This window comes from Scyliorhinus torazame, chromosome 17 (genome assembly GCF_047496885.1).
Source record: "Scyliorhinus torazame isolate Kashiwa2021f chromosome 17, sScyTor2.1, whole genome shotgun sequence".
NCBI classification, from domain to species: Eukaryota; Metazoa; Chordata; class Chondrichthyes; order Carcharhiniformes; family Scyliorhinidae; genus Scyliorhinus; species Scyliorhinus torazame.
The window spans coordinates 69903861-69920269 of NC_092723.1; the positions used below are offsets into that span (position 1 = coordinate 69903861).

The 16409-nt window shown below is 51.4% G+C and overlaps 1 protein-coding gene across 5 annotated transcripts in view; it reads left to right on the forward strand.

Annotated features, from left to right (window-relative positions):
• LOC140393935 (F-actin-monooxygenase mical1-like) overlaps nt 1-16409 on the forward strand; it is a 284293-nt gene that overhangs the window by 208343 nt on the left and 59541 nt on the right. For all 5 annotated transcript variants that reach the window (XM_072480591.1, XM_072480590.1, XM_072480588.1 and 2 more), the window contains 2 exons: nt 9823-9926; nt 15750-15854. In XM_072480591.1, coding sequence (XP_072336692.1) covers nt 9823-9926; nt 15750-15854 — 209 coding nt within the window. The remainder of the gene's footprint in view (nt 1-9822; nt 9927-15749; nt 15855-16409) is intronic.

A 16409-nucleotide genomic window follows, 5' to 3' on the forward strand; every position in this document is an offset into this window, starting at 1 on the left:
ACCAGAGAGAGTGTGAGACTATACCCCACAGAGCTACACTAGAGAGAGATACCATACCCCACAGACCTATACCAGAGAGAGACTATACCCCACAGAGCTACACCAGAGAGAGAGAGAGACTATACCCCACAGAGCTACACCGGAGAGAGAGACTATACCCCACAGAGCTACACCAGAGAGAGAGAGAGACTATACCCCACAGCAGGAGCTACACCACAGAGACTATACTCCACAGAGCTACACCAGAGAGAAAGACAGACTATACCCCACAGAGGTACACCAGAGAGAGAGAGAGAGACTATACCCCACAGAGCTACACCAGAGAGAGACTATACCCCACAGAGCTACACCTGAGAAAGACTATACCCCACAGAGCTACACCAGAGAGAGACTATACCCCACAGAGCTACACCAGAGAGAGAGAGAGAGACCATACCCCACAGAGCTACACCAGGAGGAGACTATACCCCACAGAGCTACACCGGAGAGAGAGAGAGACTATGCCCCACAGAGCTACACCAGGAGGAGACTATACCCCACAGAGCTACACCAGAGAGAGACTATACCCCACAGAGCTACACCAGAGAGAGTGAGAGACTATACCCCACAGAGCAACAATAGAGCGAGAGACTATACCCCACAGAGCTACACCAGAGAGAGACTATACCCCACAGAGCTACACCAGAGAGAGACTATACCCCACAGAGCTACACCGGAGAGAGAGAGAGAGACCATACCCTACAGAGCTACACCAGGAGGAGACTATACCCCACAGAGCTACACCAGAGAGAGACTATACCCCACAGAGCTACACCAGAGAGAGACTGTACCTCACAGAGCTACACCAGAGAGAGTGAGAGACTATACCCCACAGAGCTACACTAGAGAGAGATACCATACCCCACAGAGCTACACCAGAGAGAGAGACTATACCCCACAGAGCTACACCGGAGAGAGATAGAGCGAGAGACTATACCCCACAGAGCTACACCAGAGAGAGACTATACCCCACAGAGCTACACCAGAGAGAGAGAGAGACTATACCCCACAGAGCTACACCAGAGAGAGAGAGAGTCTATACCCCACAGTAGGAGCTACACCACAGAGACTATACTCCACAGAGCTACACCAGAGAGAAAGACAGACTATACCCCACAGAGGTACACCTGAGAGAGAGAGAGACACTATACCCCACAGAGCTACACCGGAGAGAGAGAGACTATACCCCACAGAGCTACACCAGGAGGAGACTATACCCCACAGAGCTACACCGGAGAGAGACTATACCCCACAGAGCTACACCAGAGAGAGTGATAGACTATACCCCACAAAGCTACACTAGAGACAGATACCATACCCCACAGAGCTACACCAGAGAGAGAGACTATACCCCACAGAGCTACACCAGAGAGAGAGAGTCTATACCCCACAGAGCTACACCAGAGAGAGTGATAGACTATACCCCACAAAGCTACACTAGAGACAGATACCATACCCCACATAGCTACACCGGAGAGAGAGACTATACCCCACAGAGCTACACCGGAGAGAGTTAGAGAGAGAGGCTATACCCCACAGAGCTACACCAGAGAGAGACTATATCCCACTGAGCTACACCAGAGAGAGAGAGAGACTATACCCCACAGAGCTACACCGGAGAGAGTTAGAGAGAGAGGCTATACGCCACAGAGCTACACCAGAGAGAGACTATATCCCACTGAGCTACACCAGAGAGAGAGAGAGACTATACCCCACAGAGCTACACCGGAGAGAGAGACTATACCCCACAGAGCTACACCAGAGAGAGAGAGAGACTATACCCCACAGCAGGAGCTACACCACAGAGACTATACTCCACAGAGCTACACCAGAGAGAAAGACAGACTATACCCCACAGAGGTACACCTGAGAGAGGGAGAGACTATACCCCACAGAGCTACACCGGAGAGTGAGCGAGAGACTATACCCCACAGAGCTACACCAGAGAGAGAGAGACTATACCCCACAGAGCTACACCAGAGAGAGAGACTATACTACACAGAGCTACACCACAGAGAGAGAGACTATACCCCACAGAGCTACCGGTTACCGGAGAGAGAGAGACTATACCCCACAGAGCTACGCCACAGAGAGAGAGAGACTCTACCCCACAGAGCTACACTACAGAGAGAGAGACTATACCCCACTGAGCTACCGGTTACCGGAGAGAGAGAGAGACTATACCCCACAGAGCTACACCATAGAGAGACTGTAGCCCACTGAGCTACACCAGAGAGAGAGGCTATACCCACAGAGCTACAGCAGAGGGAGAGAGAGAGATGGAGACTATATCCCACAGAGCTACACCGGAGAGAGAGGCTATACCCACAGAGCTACAGCAGAGGGAGAGAGAGAGATGGAGACTATATCCCAGAGGTACACCGGAGTGAGAGAGGGACTATACCTCACTTGATATGCACCTTGACATGCTTATTGGCCATTTGATCCCACAGGCATCACAACTCACCCCAGTCCAGAATCTGTCTTAGATCCACACACATACACTTCCCCTCTGAGGCCACCAGGCAGCAATCCAAAGTAGGAAGAGTAGTGCATTTATTTCCTGCCTGAACCAGAGAAACACAGGCCAATTAGAGCACCCCAGCAACAACAGTTTACATTTATATAGCGCTTTTAACCTAATGAAAAGTCCCAAGGTGATTCCCAGGAGCATTATAAAACAAAGTATGAAACAAGTCCCAAGAGAAGATACTGGTCAGACGGCCAAAAGTTTGGTCACAGGAGTAGGTTTTGAGGAATGTTGGAGAGGAGGGAAGCCGAGTGGAGGGAGGGAATTCCATAGCTTGGGACCTAGGTAACTGAAGCCAATAGTGGAGCAATTATTATAGGGGACTAACAAGAGGCCAGAATTAGAGGAGCGCAGATATCTCAGCAGGTTGTGAGGCTGGAGGAGATTATAGAGATGAGAGTGAGGGAGGCCATGGAGTGATTTGAAAACACGGATGGGAATTTGCCGAGATGGGACCAGCTAACTCAGCACAGACATGGAATCATTCTTACAAACCTCCTCACCTCACCTCTGCTCACTTGTCTCATCTTGACAGTGGTAGATGTGCTGTAGTTGACCGCAATAGACTGGAAACAATTGTTCCTGCTTCAGATGTTGATTGGGTCCCTCACAATAGACACAAATCCTTTAACTTTGAATCAAATCACTTCTTTATTGGACACAATATAGCATCCCAATGCTCATCACTGTATAAGAGAGGTTCTATCGTGCTCAGCATCAAAAACATTTAAATGATTCTATCTTCCTTTGCTACCACTACAAGTCACAAGCATAGGTTAAACTGTTAATACTTATCTAACTTCTGGTAGTGGACTTGTGGAGGACATCATTGCCCCATTGCACTGGCTAGGCACAAGTGGGGATCGGACTCCATCTTCAAGATGACAGTTTGAGGTTTCTTCTTTCTGCGATGTTCCTCAAGGTTTCGCTGATGAAATCTCTCTGTCTCTCCTTTGTGTACAGATCTTGCTGGCACTGATCTCATGCTTCCAGTCATGTGCTCACCGGGCAGCACTAATCAATTAATGTCTTTTCTGAACACATACTCAAAGAGTCGTGACTCACTTGCGTCGTATTTTTTCCTCAGGAGCAGAACATAGAGCATAGAACATAGAATTTACAGTGCAGAAGGAGCCATTCGGCCCTTCGAGTCTGCAACGACCCTTGGAAAGAGCACCCCACTTAGGCCCGACACCACCCTATACCCATAACCCCACCTAACCTTTTTAGACACGAAGGGCAATTTAGCATGGCCAATCCACCTAACCTGCACATCTTTGGACTGTGGGAGGAAACCGGAGCACCCGGAGGAAACCCACGTAGACATGGGGAGGACGTTCAGACTCCGCACAGACAGTGACCCAAGCCGGGAGTCGATACTGGGACCCTGGCGCTGTGAAGCAACCATGCTAACCACTGTGCTACCGTGCTGCCCTTACAGGGGTCTGTGTTCAATCACTGTCTGGACAATATATAGCAATGACCATTGTCCAATCAGATCCTGTACTCAATCCCTCACTGCATCTCCTGTTCTTCACTGCAGACCCCCACTGTTTATGCTGCTTATGCTGATACAGCCATTTTAACCATCTGGTGTCTTGACTTTACGAATGCTCACCAGACTATAGTGGCTCTGTTAACCGGGCCATTTTTCCCAGTAGGCATAGGGCCAGGGCTACACAGATCACTGTCCAGTGGCTCCAGAGGGAAGTGCACATGTGTGGCTCTCAGCCGAGCTCCACTGAGTGATTAAACACCCAGAATCATTGGGAACCCCTTGAGTATTTCAATAAATGACAGGTAAACATGGCAGGTGAAAAGTTCAGGGGCTGGATTCTCCGTAGTCCGACACCGAAATCAGGATCAGCGATCGGGCAGAGAGTGGATTCCGACACCGGAACCGGGGCAGGTGCCGGTTTGACCCCAGTTTGCGATGACCCGCCCCCTCCAAACCGGCGTCATCGTGACGCGCGCACAGTCGCAAGGTCATCGGCTGACCCACTTGTGATACTCCGCCCCCGATGGGCCGAGTTCCCGACTTCTCAGGCTACGTGTGGTCCCAGCAGTCGGGAACCCGGTGTGCTGGCTGTGGACTGTGTCCAGCGCCGTCACACCCGTCCGGGATCCGTGCCGCTGACCGGGGGGCTTCTGCTCGGGCTTAGGGGTGGCCAGGTGGTGGGCTGTGGGGTCGGGGTGGGCGGGTTAGGGTTCTAGCACGGCTGGTGCCATGTTTTTCGGCACAATCGATGCAGGCCGTCAGCCCTGCGCATGCTCGGCTTGGGACCCGACCATTCTCTCGGTGCCGGTGCTAGACCCTCACCGGTACCAGAATCGTGGAAGAGTTTGTACCGGTTCTCCTGTACCGTGGATTCTCCGTTGGCATTTAGCCGCTGGAACGGAGAATTCTGCCCCAGATTTTTATGCCTGGATTTAGGCATTCTATTTTGACCAAAATGGCTCACAGTGTACTTGCACATTTGGTCAAGGGGTAAGGCTGCCATTTGTGAGCTCCAGCCTCCAGCTGGCACTTGACCTACATGGTTGGACAGGTGTTCAGTAGGTGAAAGGACTCTCCCAATAGTGCTATTGAAAGGGACTATCAATTACTTACAGGTTAGTTGCTGATCGAATTCTTACGGTTGTTGCTTTAATTCAGTCAGTGTTTTGCACTTTCTGTAGCTGTTTCAAATGGGAATAATCTCTCGGCGGGTGGTGTGGCAGACGCTGTAGCGGATTTTGCTGAAAACAATGCTTCTGCATAAATCAGTTGCTCCCAGACATGGGGGGAGGTGGGACTAGTAGGTTGTTCCCTTGCAAGTCTCGGAGAATGAACAAAGGCCACACAGAGAAGGACAAACTTCTGGAAGAGGGAAGATGAGGGGAGGAGGAAGGGCCCTTGGAAGGAGACCACATCCGCTCAGGGGTTCAGGGAGAAAGTTTCCGACTGTTTTCCAATGTGCAAGGTGTCAGCATTTTAGTGAAGGCATCCGGCAGCTGCTGCAGCTGCAACTGCAACCTCTGAGCAAGCACAAGGGCCAGGTTTCCAGTGGATGTGCCTATGTACTTTTATGTGTTTGGCTTCTTCCAGGCCGCAGTTGGGGATATTAGCAACACCTTACAGTTTGCCATCCACCACTGCATAAGGGAAATCACGGATGCGTTTTATTCAATGAGGGCCAACACCATCTCATTCTCTCTTGCCAGAGGTGAGCTTGCCGAGTGAGTACATGGCTTCTTTTGGATTACAAATTCCCCCATGGTGCAGGATGCCATTGATTGCACAAACATGGCCACATGGGTGCTGCCCACTGCTTCAGACTGCAACAGAGAAATTTTGCTCCTTCCAACTCGTGTGTGACCACAGGTAACAAATATGGGCAGCAGTCATGGTGCCATCATTCTACAATGGCTCACTGTGTCATATACATTTGAGTCACCCCAAGATCTTATATAGATGCATGCATATAGCGTGCATACAATAGCTGCCATGATGCCACATTGAATGCGATAAAGCAGATTTCTGACATGGTGAAAATTTTCACTGCCCTTGTTTGCTGTGCGGGAGCCTTGCTGTGCTCAGGAGAACGGCTCTTAAGCTTTGTGGTGGACTCTTGCATGCTGCACAACTTCAACATCATGAGGGGATAGCCAATACAATGGGCATCTGACGTGGCGCTGGTCGGGGGCCATTGAAAGAGGCCCCCGCGGCGATTCACCGAGTGCAGCTGGCCGAGTTCCCGACACCGTGGTTCTCACATGGTTCCACCCGTCGGGAGCCCGGCGTGGCTGCTGCGGAATCGGTCCGCGGCCTCCCTGGTGGGGGCGGGGGGGATCATTCACCGGGGGGCCTCCAGGATGGCCAGGCTACTGCGAGCGCGCGCGATCATGTGGGGGGGGGGGGGGGCGTTATGTTTTCGGTGCCGGTCCGCGATGTGGGTTCGCCATAAAGCGCAGGACGGCTGCCACCGTGCGCATGCGCGGACCCCCGATCGGAAATGCAGGGACCCGTATCGGCAGCCGGAGCTGCAAGGAGCTCTCCAGGGCCCTGCTAGCCCTCTCCAGGTAAGTGAATCGCTCCAGACTTTCTTCAGGAAAGTCCGGAGTGATTCGCCCATGTTTTTTGGCGGGCATGGGGACATAGTCCCATTATTGGAGAATCCCGCCCCCGATCTCTGTAACCCCACCTATCCTGCACATCTTTGCACTGTAGGAGGAAACCGGGGCACCCGGAGGAAACCCAAGCAGCCACGGGGAGAAAGTGCAAACCCCACAACGACTGTCACCCAAGGCCGCAATCGAACCTGGGTCCCTGGCGCTGTGATGTGAGGCAACAGTGCCACCGTGCCAGAGATTCCTGGAGCACTCCTAACAGCACCATGTACCTTCACCACACTGCAGCAGTTCAGGAATGTGGCGCACCATCACCTTCTGAACAGCAATGAGGGATGGGCAATAAATTCTGCTCTCACCAGCAACACCTACATCCCATGAATGAGTAAAAATGCCCTGCAACAACTTGCCATGGTTCTTCAACCCACTTGACTGTTCACCCTCCCAGGACAGGTGTGCATTGGGCAGATACAATGTGAGTTCCCTAACGCAATGCCCCAACAATAGCTCGAGGCATCAGCCCCTGAAACAGTATCTTCACTTTTGAGTTCCCCATACTCTGTAATTTTGCGGTTAGTTATGCTGATGAACTTTGACTGTCTTTACTGCAGAGGTTTCTGGAAACTGCCAAACTCTCATTGCCAATAAGAGAGCAAGACAGAGCATCTCAAAACTTCTAGCCACATACTATTCAAGCAGTGGAATGAGACATAGGGTGCAGTTTACCCTTCCCACCCGCAGTGGGTTTGGTGGCCAGCAGGAGCGGAGAATGTAGCGGGAGCCAAAAGTCGAAAATTCTCCCAATGACGGGTTAATGATGGGTCGGTCTTCCCACTGACTGGGTGGTATAAATGCCATTTGCATCTCATGAATGCTCGTTAAAATAGCGGCCCGCCATCGGGCCTTTCAATCTTGCATCACTCCAGCGTGAAATTGCATCAGTATTAATCCCGATTGCTGAAGAGTAGAGTGCACAATACGATCCTCGGTTACCAGAGACTTGGGGGTGAGTGCAACAAAATCTTCATGCCATAATGCTGTGCTGCTCCAGAGGCGCCGTGCATCACTCTGCCAGGGCTGCAGGTCCCTGCCCCTCTCTCCATGCCAAGCTGGTCTTCATGGACAGCATCGTGCTGATGGACCCATGGACCCTCCTGTACCATTGTCTTTGATCAGTACTACGCCTGGGGTTGGGGTTGCCCCACCCCGGCACCACACACCAGTGTCTATTTAGATAGGACTGTGCTGCGGGGACTCATGCAGCAACTGCAACAAAGATCCAAAGTTCGACTGAGAGTGGAGTGCGAGTGGAAAAGGAGGGGGGAGGTTGGCCTAATGAAGACAAGGAGGGAAGTGTGCTAGGAGGGCTGTGTAAGGGGGAGGGTTCACAATGGAAGGCAAAGCAGCAAGGAGGTGAAGAAGACAAACAATGGAAGGCAGACGAAGATCAAGGGGAGAAGCTGACCCTGACAAGACTGCATGAAAAGCTCACAAACAAAGGGTTCAAAGGGACACCAGATCCTTTACTGGAAGGGGATGGATGAAGACTCCAAAAGAGGTAGGTTGAGGTCCAAGGGGGCTTAGGCGCCTCGCAGGCGATGGGCTCAGGGGTGGGATGGTTGAATTGAGGCACAGACCTCCTCTTGAGGCTGCTAGCTTTTTCCCTCTGGGTTGCTGGCATCCGGCAGGGGGACTGGAGAGAGCGATATGAGTGTGCTGTACTGATATTTAAATATGGTTCTGGTAACTTTGAACTGCTGACGGCAGGCAGACGAATCAGCTGCAGGCCTGCCAGGTAACTCCGAGGGGCACCCGCCTGGGCATAATTAGTGAGGTTTCAAACACAGAATCTGGTGAAGGATCCGGTTATTCTGGCCAGTGGGAAAGGCACTGCTGGAGTCACCCACTACTGCACTTAATCTCAAAAATGGGAGCATTCTACCCATAGATAAGTCAGAAAAACACTTATAGGCTCACATGTGGATCCTGAGCATCATTTTGAATGCTGCAGTGCTACGTAATATGGTGAACACTAGATACAATCTCATCATTCACCTGCATGGTACTGTGTGGCTAGTACGTGTGTCTTTCTGCCTTTTCTTGTGTTTTTGTGCTCATCAGTCTGTTGTGCTACTATGACAAAGGGAGCCAATGCCCAAGAGCAGTTTCAATGACGTTGGTCACGGAGGAGGCAATATTCATTGGGTGTTCAATGTCCAATGCTAAAAATACTGTGTGTGCATAGTAACGTCTGTCTAAACTGTGTAAGGTGTTATGGGAGAGGTGTTTTCAGAACCCCAAAATGTATCATGGAGTTCAACCAACCTCCCCTTTAATGGATTGTTGCTTTTGAAGCACACGGCTTGTTCCCCAGGTGTGGTATTACAATTATGGACACGTGGGTTTTTAAACACAAAACAATGCTTATTCCATGAACTCAACTTAACCTTTTCAATAAACATTGGATCACTTAACACCCCTTTCTTCAAAGATAACCCCAAAAATAATACAACACTAAATAATCCTTCAGTTATTCCTTTCAGCATCCAAGAGACTTAACACCTTTAAACAGAAATACATCAGGTTAAAGGCATTACTTTTATGAGTCTAAATCACCCAAATGATCCAGAGATAGTCTTTCATGGCAGAGATCACAGCAGATCCAGCTCACTGCAAACACAGACACTCCCAAGCTCTTTTCCTCAAAACTGAAACTAAACTGCAAAATGGCTGATCTAAAACCCAGCTCCACCCACACTCTGACATCACTGCATTTCTTAAAGGTACATTGCTTAAACATCCATTTCTTAAAGACACTCTCACATGACAAAAGTTTCTATCTGAAAGGTATCCAAGATCATAAGATAGAGTAGCAGATTATTTGATCTTTTGGGCTGCCCCACCATTCAACAAAATCATGGCTGAACTTCGACCTCCGCCCCTTCCCACATTATTCCGATATTCCTTTAGTAACCAAAAAGCTATTGACCTCTGTCTTGAATATTCTCAATGACATATACCCCAAAATTTTGATTCACCCACACTTGCACTGAATCCCTGCTCCCTGAAGCTCTACTACATTGTGCTTCATTTCCCATCAGAGTCCAGGACCTTACTGTGTGATCTGTCTTTCTTTTATCCAGTAAAATCGTTCAATCTGAGGGACAAGGAGCAATCGGATGAGGATGAGGAGGAGTCCCTTAGTGAAGATGAGTTGAAACATAACATTGAGCCATTGTTCGAAACTGTAAGTATAAGAGACTCCACACCTGGCAGATGACGATTTTTCACTAAACATGACATTCGATCCTAATGGAATAATAGCATAATCTGGGGAGATGATAGCATCGTGGTATTGTCACAGGTCTGCAGCACATCACAAGCAGCTAAGTGCTTTGATTTTGATCTTCTTCACAGCAGGAAGTAGCGTTTTGGTATGGGACTGTCAATCATAGTACGAGTGCTAATAAACATTGTGGTCAGTATCAAAGCAGAGAAATGGAGATGCATCCAAGCGTGAAGGGAAAGATCAATGAACAATCCACTAAGCAGCTGTTGCTGGAGTAATAAAACTGTCAATCACTGGCTAATACAATGTATTGCTGTGTGCAGTTGAATGGAAGATCTGCATTTCAAAGGCTGTCAAGAGATTTGAAGCCCTGGGCTTTCCTAGAAGCCTCTAACATTTGTAACAGCTGCTGCTTTAAACACTCCTGTCTGAGGCAGTAGATGTTTGGAAAGGGTAAGTGAAAATGCCAACTGCCTGGACTGCTCTTCAATCCAAATTTCATCTGGAGCTTCTGCCTCTCCCTCAACAACCCTGCCTCAAAATACCTCCTTCCACCCTCAGAATCTCTTCCACCAGCCTTGACATTTCTGCCCACTCGGCATTCTCTCTATGTGCCCGAATCGAGACAAACTCCTCCCGATCCACTGCCTTGAGTGCCTCCCATAGCGTGGAGGCTGTGACCTCCCCCATGTAGTTTAGGTCCACGTTCCACCGAATGGTGGCCCTTACCCGCTCACACACCTCCTCATCCACCAACAGCCCCACATCCAACCTCCACTGCGGGCACTGCCCCTCCAACTCCCGGTCCACTCGCAAACCCACCCAGTGTGGCCCTGAATACACCGAATCGACCATCCCCGCCTGCAATGCCTTGCCCATCGCAAAAAAGTCAATCCGGGAGTATATCTGGTGCACATGGGAGAAGTACGAAAATTCCTTTGCCTTCGGCCTCCCAAACCTCTACGGGTCCAGCCCCTCCCCCATATACTCCATAAACCCCCTCAGCTTCTTCGCCATCGCCGACGACCTCAGGCTCGACCGGTCCAAACATGGCTAAATGACCGTGTTAAAATCCTCCCCAATCCATGATCAACCGGTGCGGGTCCAGGTCTGGATTCTTCCCTAATACCCGCCTCATAAACTCCACATCCTAATATGGGGCATAAACATTCACCAGGACCACCCGCATCACCTCCAGCATGAACCACCCTCCCCGAATCTGCCACCTGCTTATTTACCAGCACCGCCACCCCCTCATCTTCATGTCCAGTCCCGAATAGAACACCTGCCCTACCCATCCCTTCCTCAGCCTTGTCTGGTCCCCAATCTTTAAATGCGTCTCTAGTAGAAAGGCCACGCCTGCATTCAGACTCCTCAGGTGCGTGAACACACGTGACCATTTGACCGGCCCATTCAGGCCTCTCACATTCCACATGACCAGCCTGGTTGGGGGGCTCCCCACCGCTCTCCCCTACCGATCAGCCATACCCCATTTTGGACTAGCCCCTGGCCCGTGTCACGCGACCCTCCCTGCCCACCCTCGGATGTCCACCGTCATCATTCCTTTTCCAACTGCCCCACAACAACCCCACCCTTATCAGCACCGCCCCTTCCCCCTCCCAAACAACAACCCCATCCCCCTCCCCTGTACCAACCACCTGACCATCCCCACTGTGCTCCCGTTAACTAGCTCGCCCAGCTGGCCTGGCAGCCGCTCCCCAAGGCCTCCAAACCTCCTACCCCCTCTCCCGATTCCACCCCCCCCCACCCCGTTCACACTCCCTCAAGAAACAAAGAAATAGAAAAAAAGGTGCACTCACCCTTGATGCTCCCCAAGCACCCTGCCCCCAAACCCAACAAAACATCTCAAAGGAGAAAACGTATTCCAAGAACAACCAAAAGAAAACTACTCCTCAAAAGTTCAGTATCCTCCTTCTCCTGCCATTTTATTGTCCCTCAAAAACTCCATCGCTAGCGAGCAGAGGCAGCATCTTGCAAGGGCACGAGTCTGAAGGCTCTGTTAACGGTACCTCTGCCGTTCTCGCCAGCTCGGTACTCCACAAGTCCTGTGGTAGTGGCAGCGCTGAGAGTGTGGGGGCAATGGAGGCAACACATGAGACTGGAGGAGGCGTCGATAAGGCCACAGATCTGTGATAATCGCCGGTTTGCTCCGGGGAGGCTGGATGGGGGCTTTAGGAGGTGGCAGCGCACAGGGATTGAGAGATTTGGGGATCTCTTCATTGAGGAGGGTTTCCCGAGCCTGGAGGAGCTAGAGGAGGAGTTTGAGTTGCCAGGTGGGAACGGACTTCGGTACCTGCAGGTACGGGACTTTGTCTGGAGGCAAGTTCCAAGCTTCCCTCGCCTCCCTCTAAGGGGACTACAGGTGATGTCTAAAACAGGTTTTGGGGAGGGGAGGGTCTCGGAAATGTATAAGGAACTGATGGAGTGGGAAGGGGTCCCAATCGGGGAGGTGAAGAGGAAGTGGGAGGAAGAATTGGGAGGGGAGTTGGAAGTCGGGCTATGGGAGAAGGCCCTGAGGAGAGTCAATGCATCCTCGTCATGTGCCAGGCTCAGCCTGATTCAGTTCAAGGTGGTCCACAGGGCTCATATAACTGTGGCCTGGATGAGTAGGTGGAGGACAGATGTGGGCGGTGCGGGGGAAGTCCGACGAATCATGTACATATGTTTTGGGCTTGTCCGAAGCTGAGGGGATTTTGCAGGGATTCTCAGAAGTCATGTCAGAGGTCCTGGGAGGGAGGGTGACTCCGGGTCCAGAGGTGGGAGTGTCGGAAGATCCGTGAGCCCAGGGGGGGAGAGAGGCCAGATTTTGCTGGGATGGAGGGACTCGGAGCCTCCAAAGTCGGGGCTGTGGGTCAGTGACATGGCAGGGTCTCTCAGCCTAGAGAAGATTAAGTTCGCCTTAAGGGGTTCATTACAGGGGTTCGCTCTGAGGTGGCAGCCATTCATCGACTTCTTTAAGGGAACCTGATCTTCAGCGGCGGAGGGGGGTGGGGGGTGCGGGGGGGGGGGGGGGGGGGGGGGGGGGAGGCATCGAAGTGAAGAATGGCAGGGAATCTATTATATGGGTCGTTGGAGTTAGGGCGGGGGGAAGTTGGGTGTGCTGTGGGTTTTTGGATGTGTTGGACTGCTCTGTTGTTTAGAATGTTAAAATTATAAATGCCTCAATAAAATATTTTCTTAAAAATAAACTCCATCACCTCCTCTGGGGTACCCAAATAGTGGGCGGATTCTCTGATCCTGAGGCTAAGTGTTGACGCTGTCAACATGCCCTCAGGAGCAACAGCTCTGACCCCTACAGGGGGCCAGCACCGCACTGGAGCGACCCACGCTGCTCCAGCAGCCGATGCCGGCGTCAGATGGGCGCCGCAGGTCTGCGCATGCGCAGTGGGACCGGCGCCAATGCGCGCATGTGCAGTGGCTCCCTTCTCCGCGCTGGCCCCGTCGCAACATGGCGTAGGGCTACAGGGTCCGGCGCGAAGCAAAAGACGCCCCCAGCCCGAGAGGCCGGCCCGCTGATTGACAGGCCCCTATCGCGGGCCAGGCCACAGCGGAGCCCCCCCCCCCCGGGGTCGGACCCCCCCCCCCTCCAACCCACCAGACTACCCCTGGGTGCACGCACGCCGAGGTCCCACCGGGTAAGACCACATGTGGACGGCGCCGGTGGGACTCAGATATTTTGTGTGGCCACTCGTCCCATCGCAGGCGGAGAATCATGGGGGGGGGGGGGGGGGGGGAGGTGGGGGGGCGGGCAGACCGGCCCCCGACCGGCGCCGCGCCGGCGGCAATGGCGCCGATTCTCCACTCTCTGGAGAATTGGCGGTCCGGCGTCGCGCGATTCGCCCGGTGATTCTCCGGCCTGACGTGGGCTGAGAGAATCCCGCCCAGTATTCTCGATCTGGAAAGTCACCCAGAGGTGGGCTAGGTACAGCACTCCAAACTTCACCCCCTTCTTGAAGAGGGCAGCCTTGACCCGATTAAACCCGGCCCCCCTCCTCGGCAGTTCTGCGCCCAGGTCTTGATAGAACCCGCAGCTCATTCCCTTCCCAGGTGCACGTCCTCGCCTGCCTCGCCCACCAAATAATCTCTTTGTCTAAGAAGTGGTGCAACCACACCAGCATTGCCCTCTGCGTCTCCTCATCACGCCCTGTGCGTTCGGTCGACCTCCAGAGGCCGGTCAAAGGCCCCTCCCCCATCAGCTTCTCCAGCGTTTTGACCATCCTTTGATGCCTTTGGGCATCCCCATGATCTGCAGGTTTTGCCTTCTCGACTGGTTCTCCAGATCCTCCACCTTCTCCTTCAGCTTCTTTTGGGCCTCCCACATCACCCACACCTCGACCGCCAATGAGGTGAGCTGCTCCTCGTGCTCCCACATCGCCTCCTCCACTTTCTGGATCATCTGGCCCTGGCACTCTAGCCTCTGTTCCACTTGATCAATCCCTGCTCTTAGCAGCTCTACCACCTTGACCAGGTCCTCCAGGGCATATCTTCTCTGCTGGCTGAATTTCTCATTTAAGAAGTCCACCAGCTGCTCCGTTGACCACTGGGCGGGCAGAACAGGCCCTTGCCCTCTGTCATCTTAACCTGTGGCGCACCTCGACGACTCTCCTGCTCCAACAGCTCCCTTCTTCTCGACCCACTCCTAGTTTGTGGATCCATCCACCAGCCGCACCAGAGGAGTTACACCTCTTTCCATCCAAAATGCCACCACTCAGACGTGGAAAGGGCCGAAAAATCCCACCTTGAGCGGGAGCTACCACATGTGCGACCGCTCACTCCATGGTCGCCACCGGAGGTCTGCTACTTTCTATTCTGACCAGAAGCACAGACACAGTAACTTGTTTTAAGTTCATTATGCTACTGTTTTCATTGGCATTTATTTTATCGGGGTACTGGGGGTCAGCAGGAGCTTGGCATTAAGGCCATAATCAGATCAGCCTTGATCTTATTGAATGGCAGAGCAGGAGCTCCTGCTCCTAATTTGTACGTTTACTTGTTTATCATACATGGTTCTCCATTGCTTTTTCCAAAATGAATTTGAAGTGCCCATTTCCTTTTTTTTTCCAATTGAGGGGCAATTTAGCGTGGCCTGCACATCTTTGGCTTGTGGGGCTGAGACTCACGGCAACAACTCAGAGAGAATGTGCAATCTCCACAAGGTCAGTGACCCGGGACCGGGATCGAACCGGGGTCCTCGGCGCCGTGAGGCAGCAGTGTTAACCACTGCGCCACCCATGGTTCTCCATTGCTAAAGCTTTTTTTCCTCTTTTGTTTGGTTCTGACCTACAAAAGAATCTCCCTGACCTAGGGACTGTTGTTAAACTGAACACAAGGAAATCAGTGCCCTGCATGAAGGAAACACACCAGCTTGGGTTCATGCTGTTGATTGTTTTCAATGACTCCCTCTGAGAAGTGTACAGGGACAGGTTAGGACTTGACCTTGATGTCTTCTGTGGTCAAATATCCACCTGATGCTATTTAGACACGGCTATGAGGGATGGCCACTTGGGTGAGACAATGAAAGAGATGTCAGGTCCATGGGACTCTCCCTGAGCATAAGGCAGGTTCTTTAGGGGAGGAGAAAAACCTAACTAACTGACTGACCCGCAGTGCACAGTGATTGATGTGAGGCTCTCAGTACAGTTGTATCTGGAAAACGTGTAGTTAGAAATGTCTCCCACACAAAAGATATTCAAATCTGTCTTGTCAGTAAGGGCTGAAACTGAAGTTTAAAAGTAAAATAAATTGTTCCTTTTCTCACAGAAACTAAGCCCGGAGGGATATTCTGCCAGGCGAGAAACATGGCGACGCTGTACTTTTGAACGGCGTGCAAAGCAGCAAGAAATGGCAAGGCTTTTGGAAGCACAGGTAATGTGGGATATGAGCTACTTTCACATTCCAGACTGCCCCATTGCACCCCTTACTGAAGGTAACTGAAGGTCCACTGCAACATTCGCAAGGTTCACCTCCTGGAACAAGATGGTGGCTTTTGGTTTTACTTTCAAAGTGATGGAGTGGGATCCCAGAGTGGTTTGATTGCACAGCGCTCAATTCCATGTCAAGTAAATCAAATATCCCTCAGTTAGTGGCACCATTGGCTTTGAAAAGGTTACTTTACCTGAGTGTGCAGCAGATTTTCATTAAGCCAACACCCAAGTCCCTTGCTTAATGATTCACCATCAGCTTCCTTACTGTGTCTTGCTGAGTAACCTGCCTCAGTCATCGCCCACCAGGTGACATCATGTGTAGGATGTGCAATTTGTTCTACAGACTAAGCTCTAGAAGTTCCTCCCTAAACATCTCCTTCTCTGATCCTTTAATACACTCCTTAAAATCTACCCTTTTGACTAACATTTTTTAAAAAAAAAATTTCAGGTTTTTCATTTTATACAGTACAAAATAAACAATTTACAAAAATCAAAC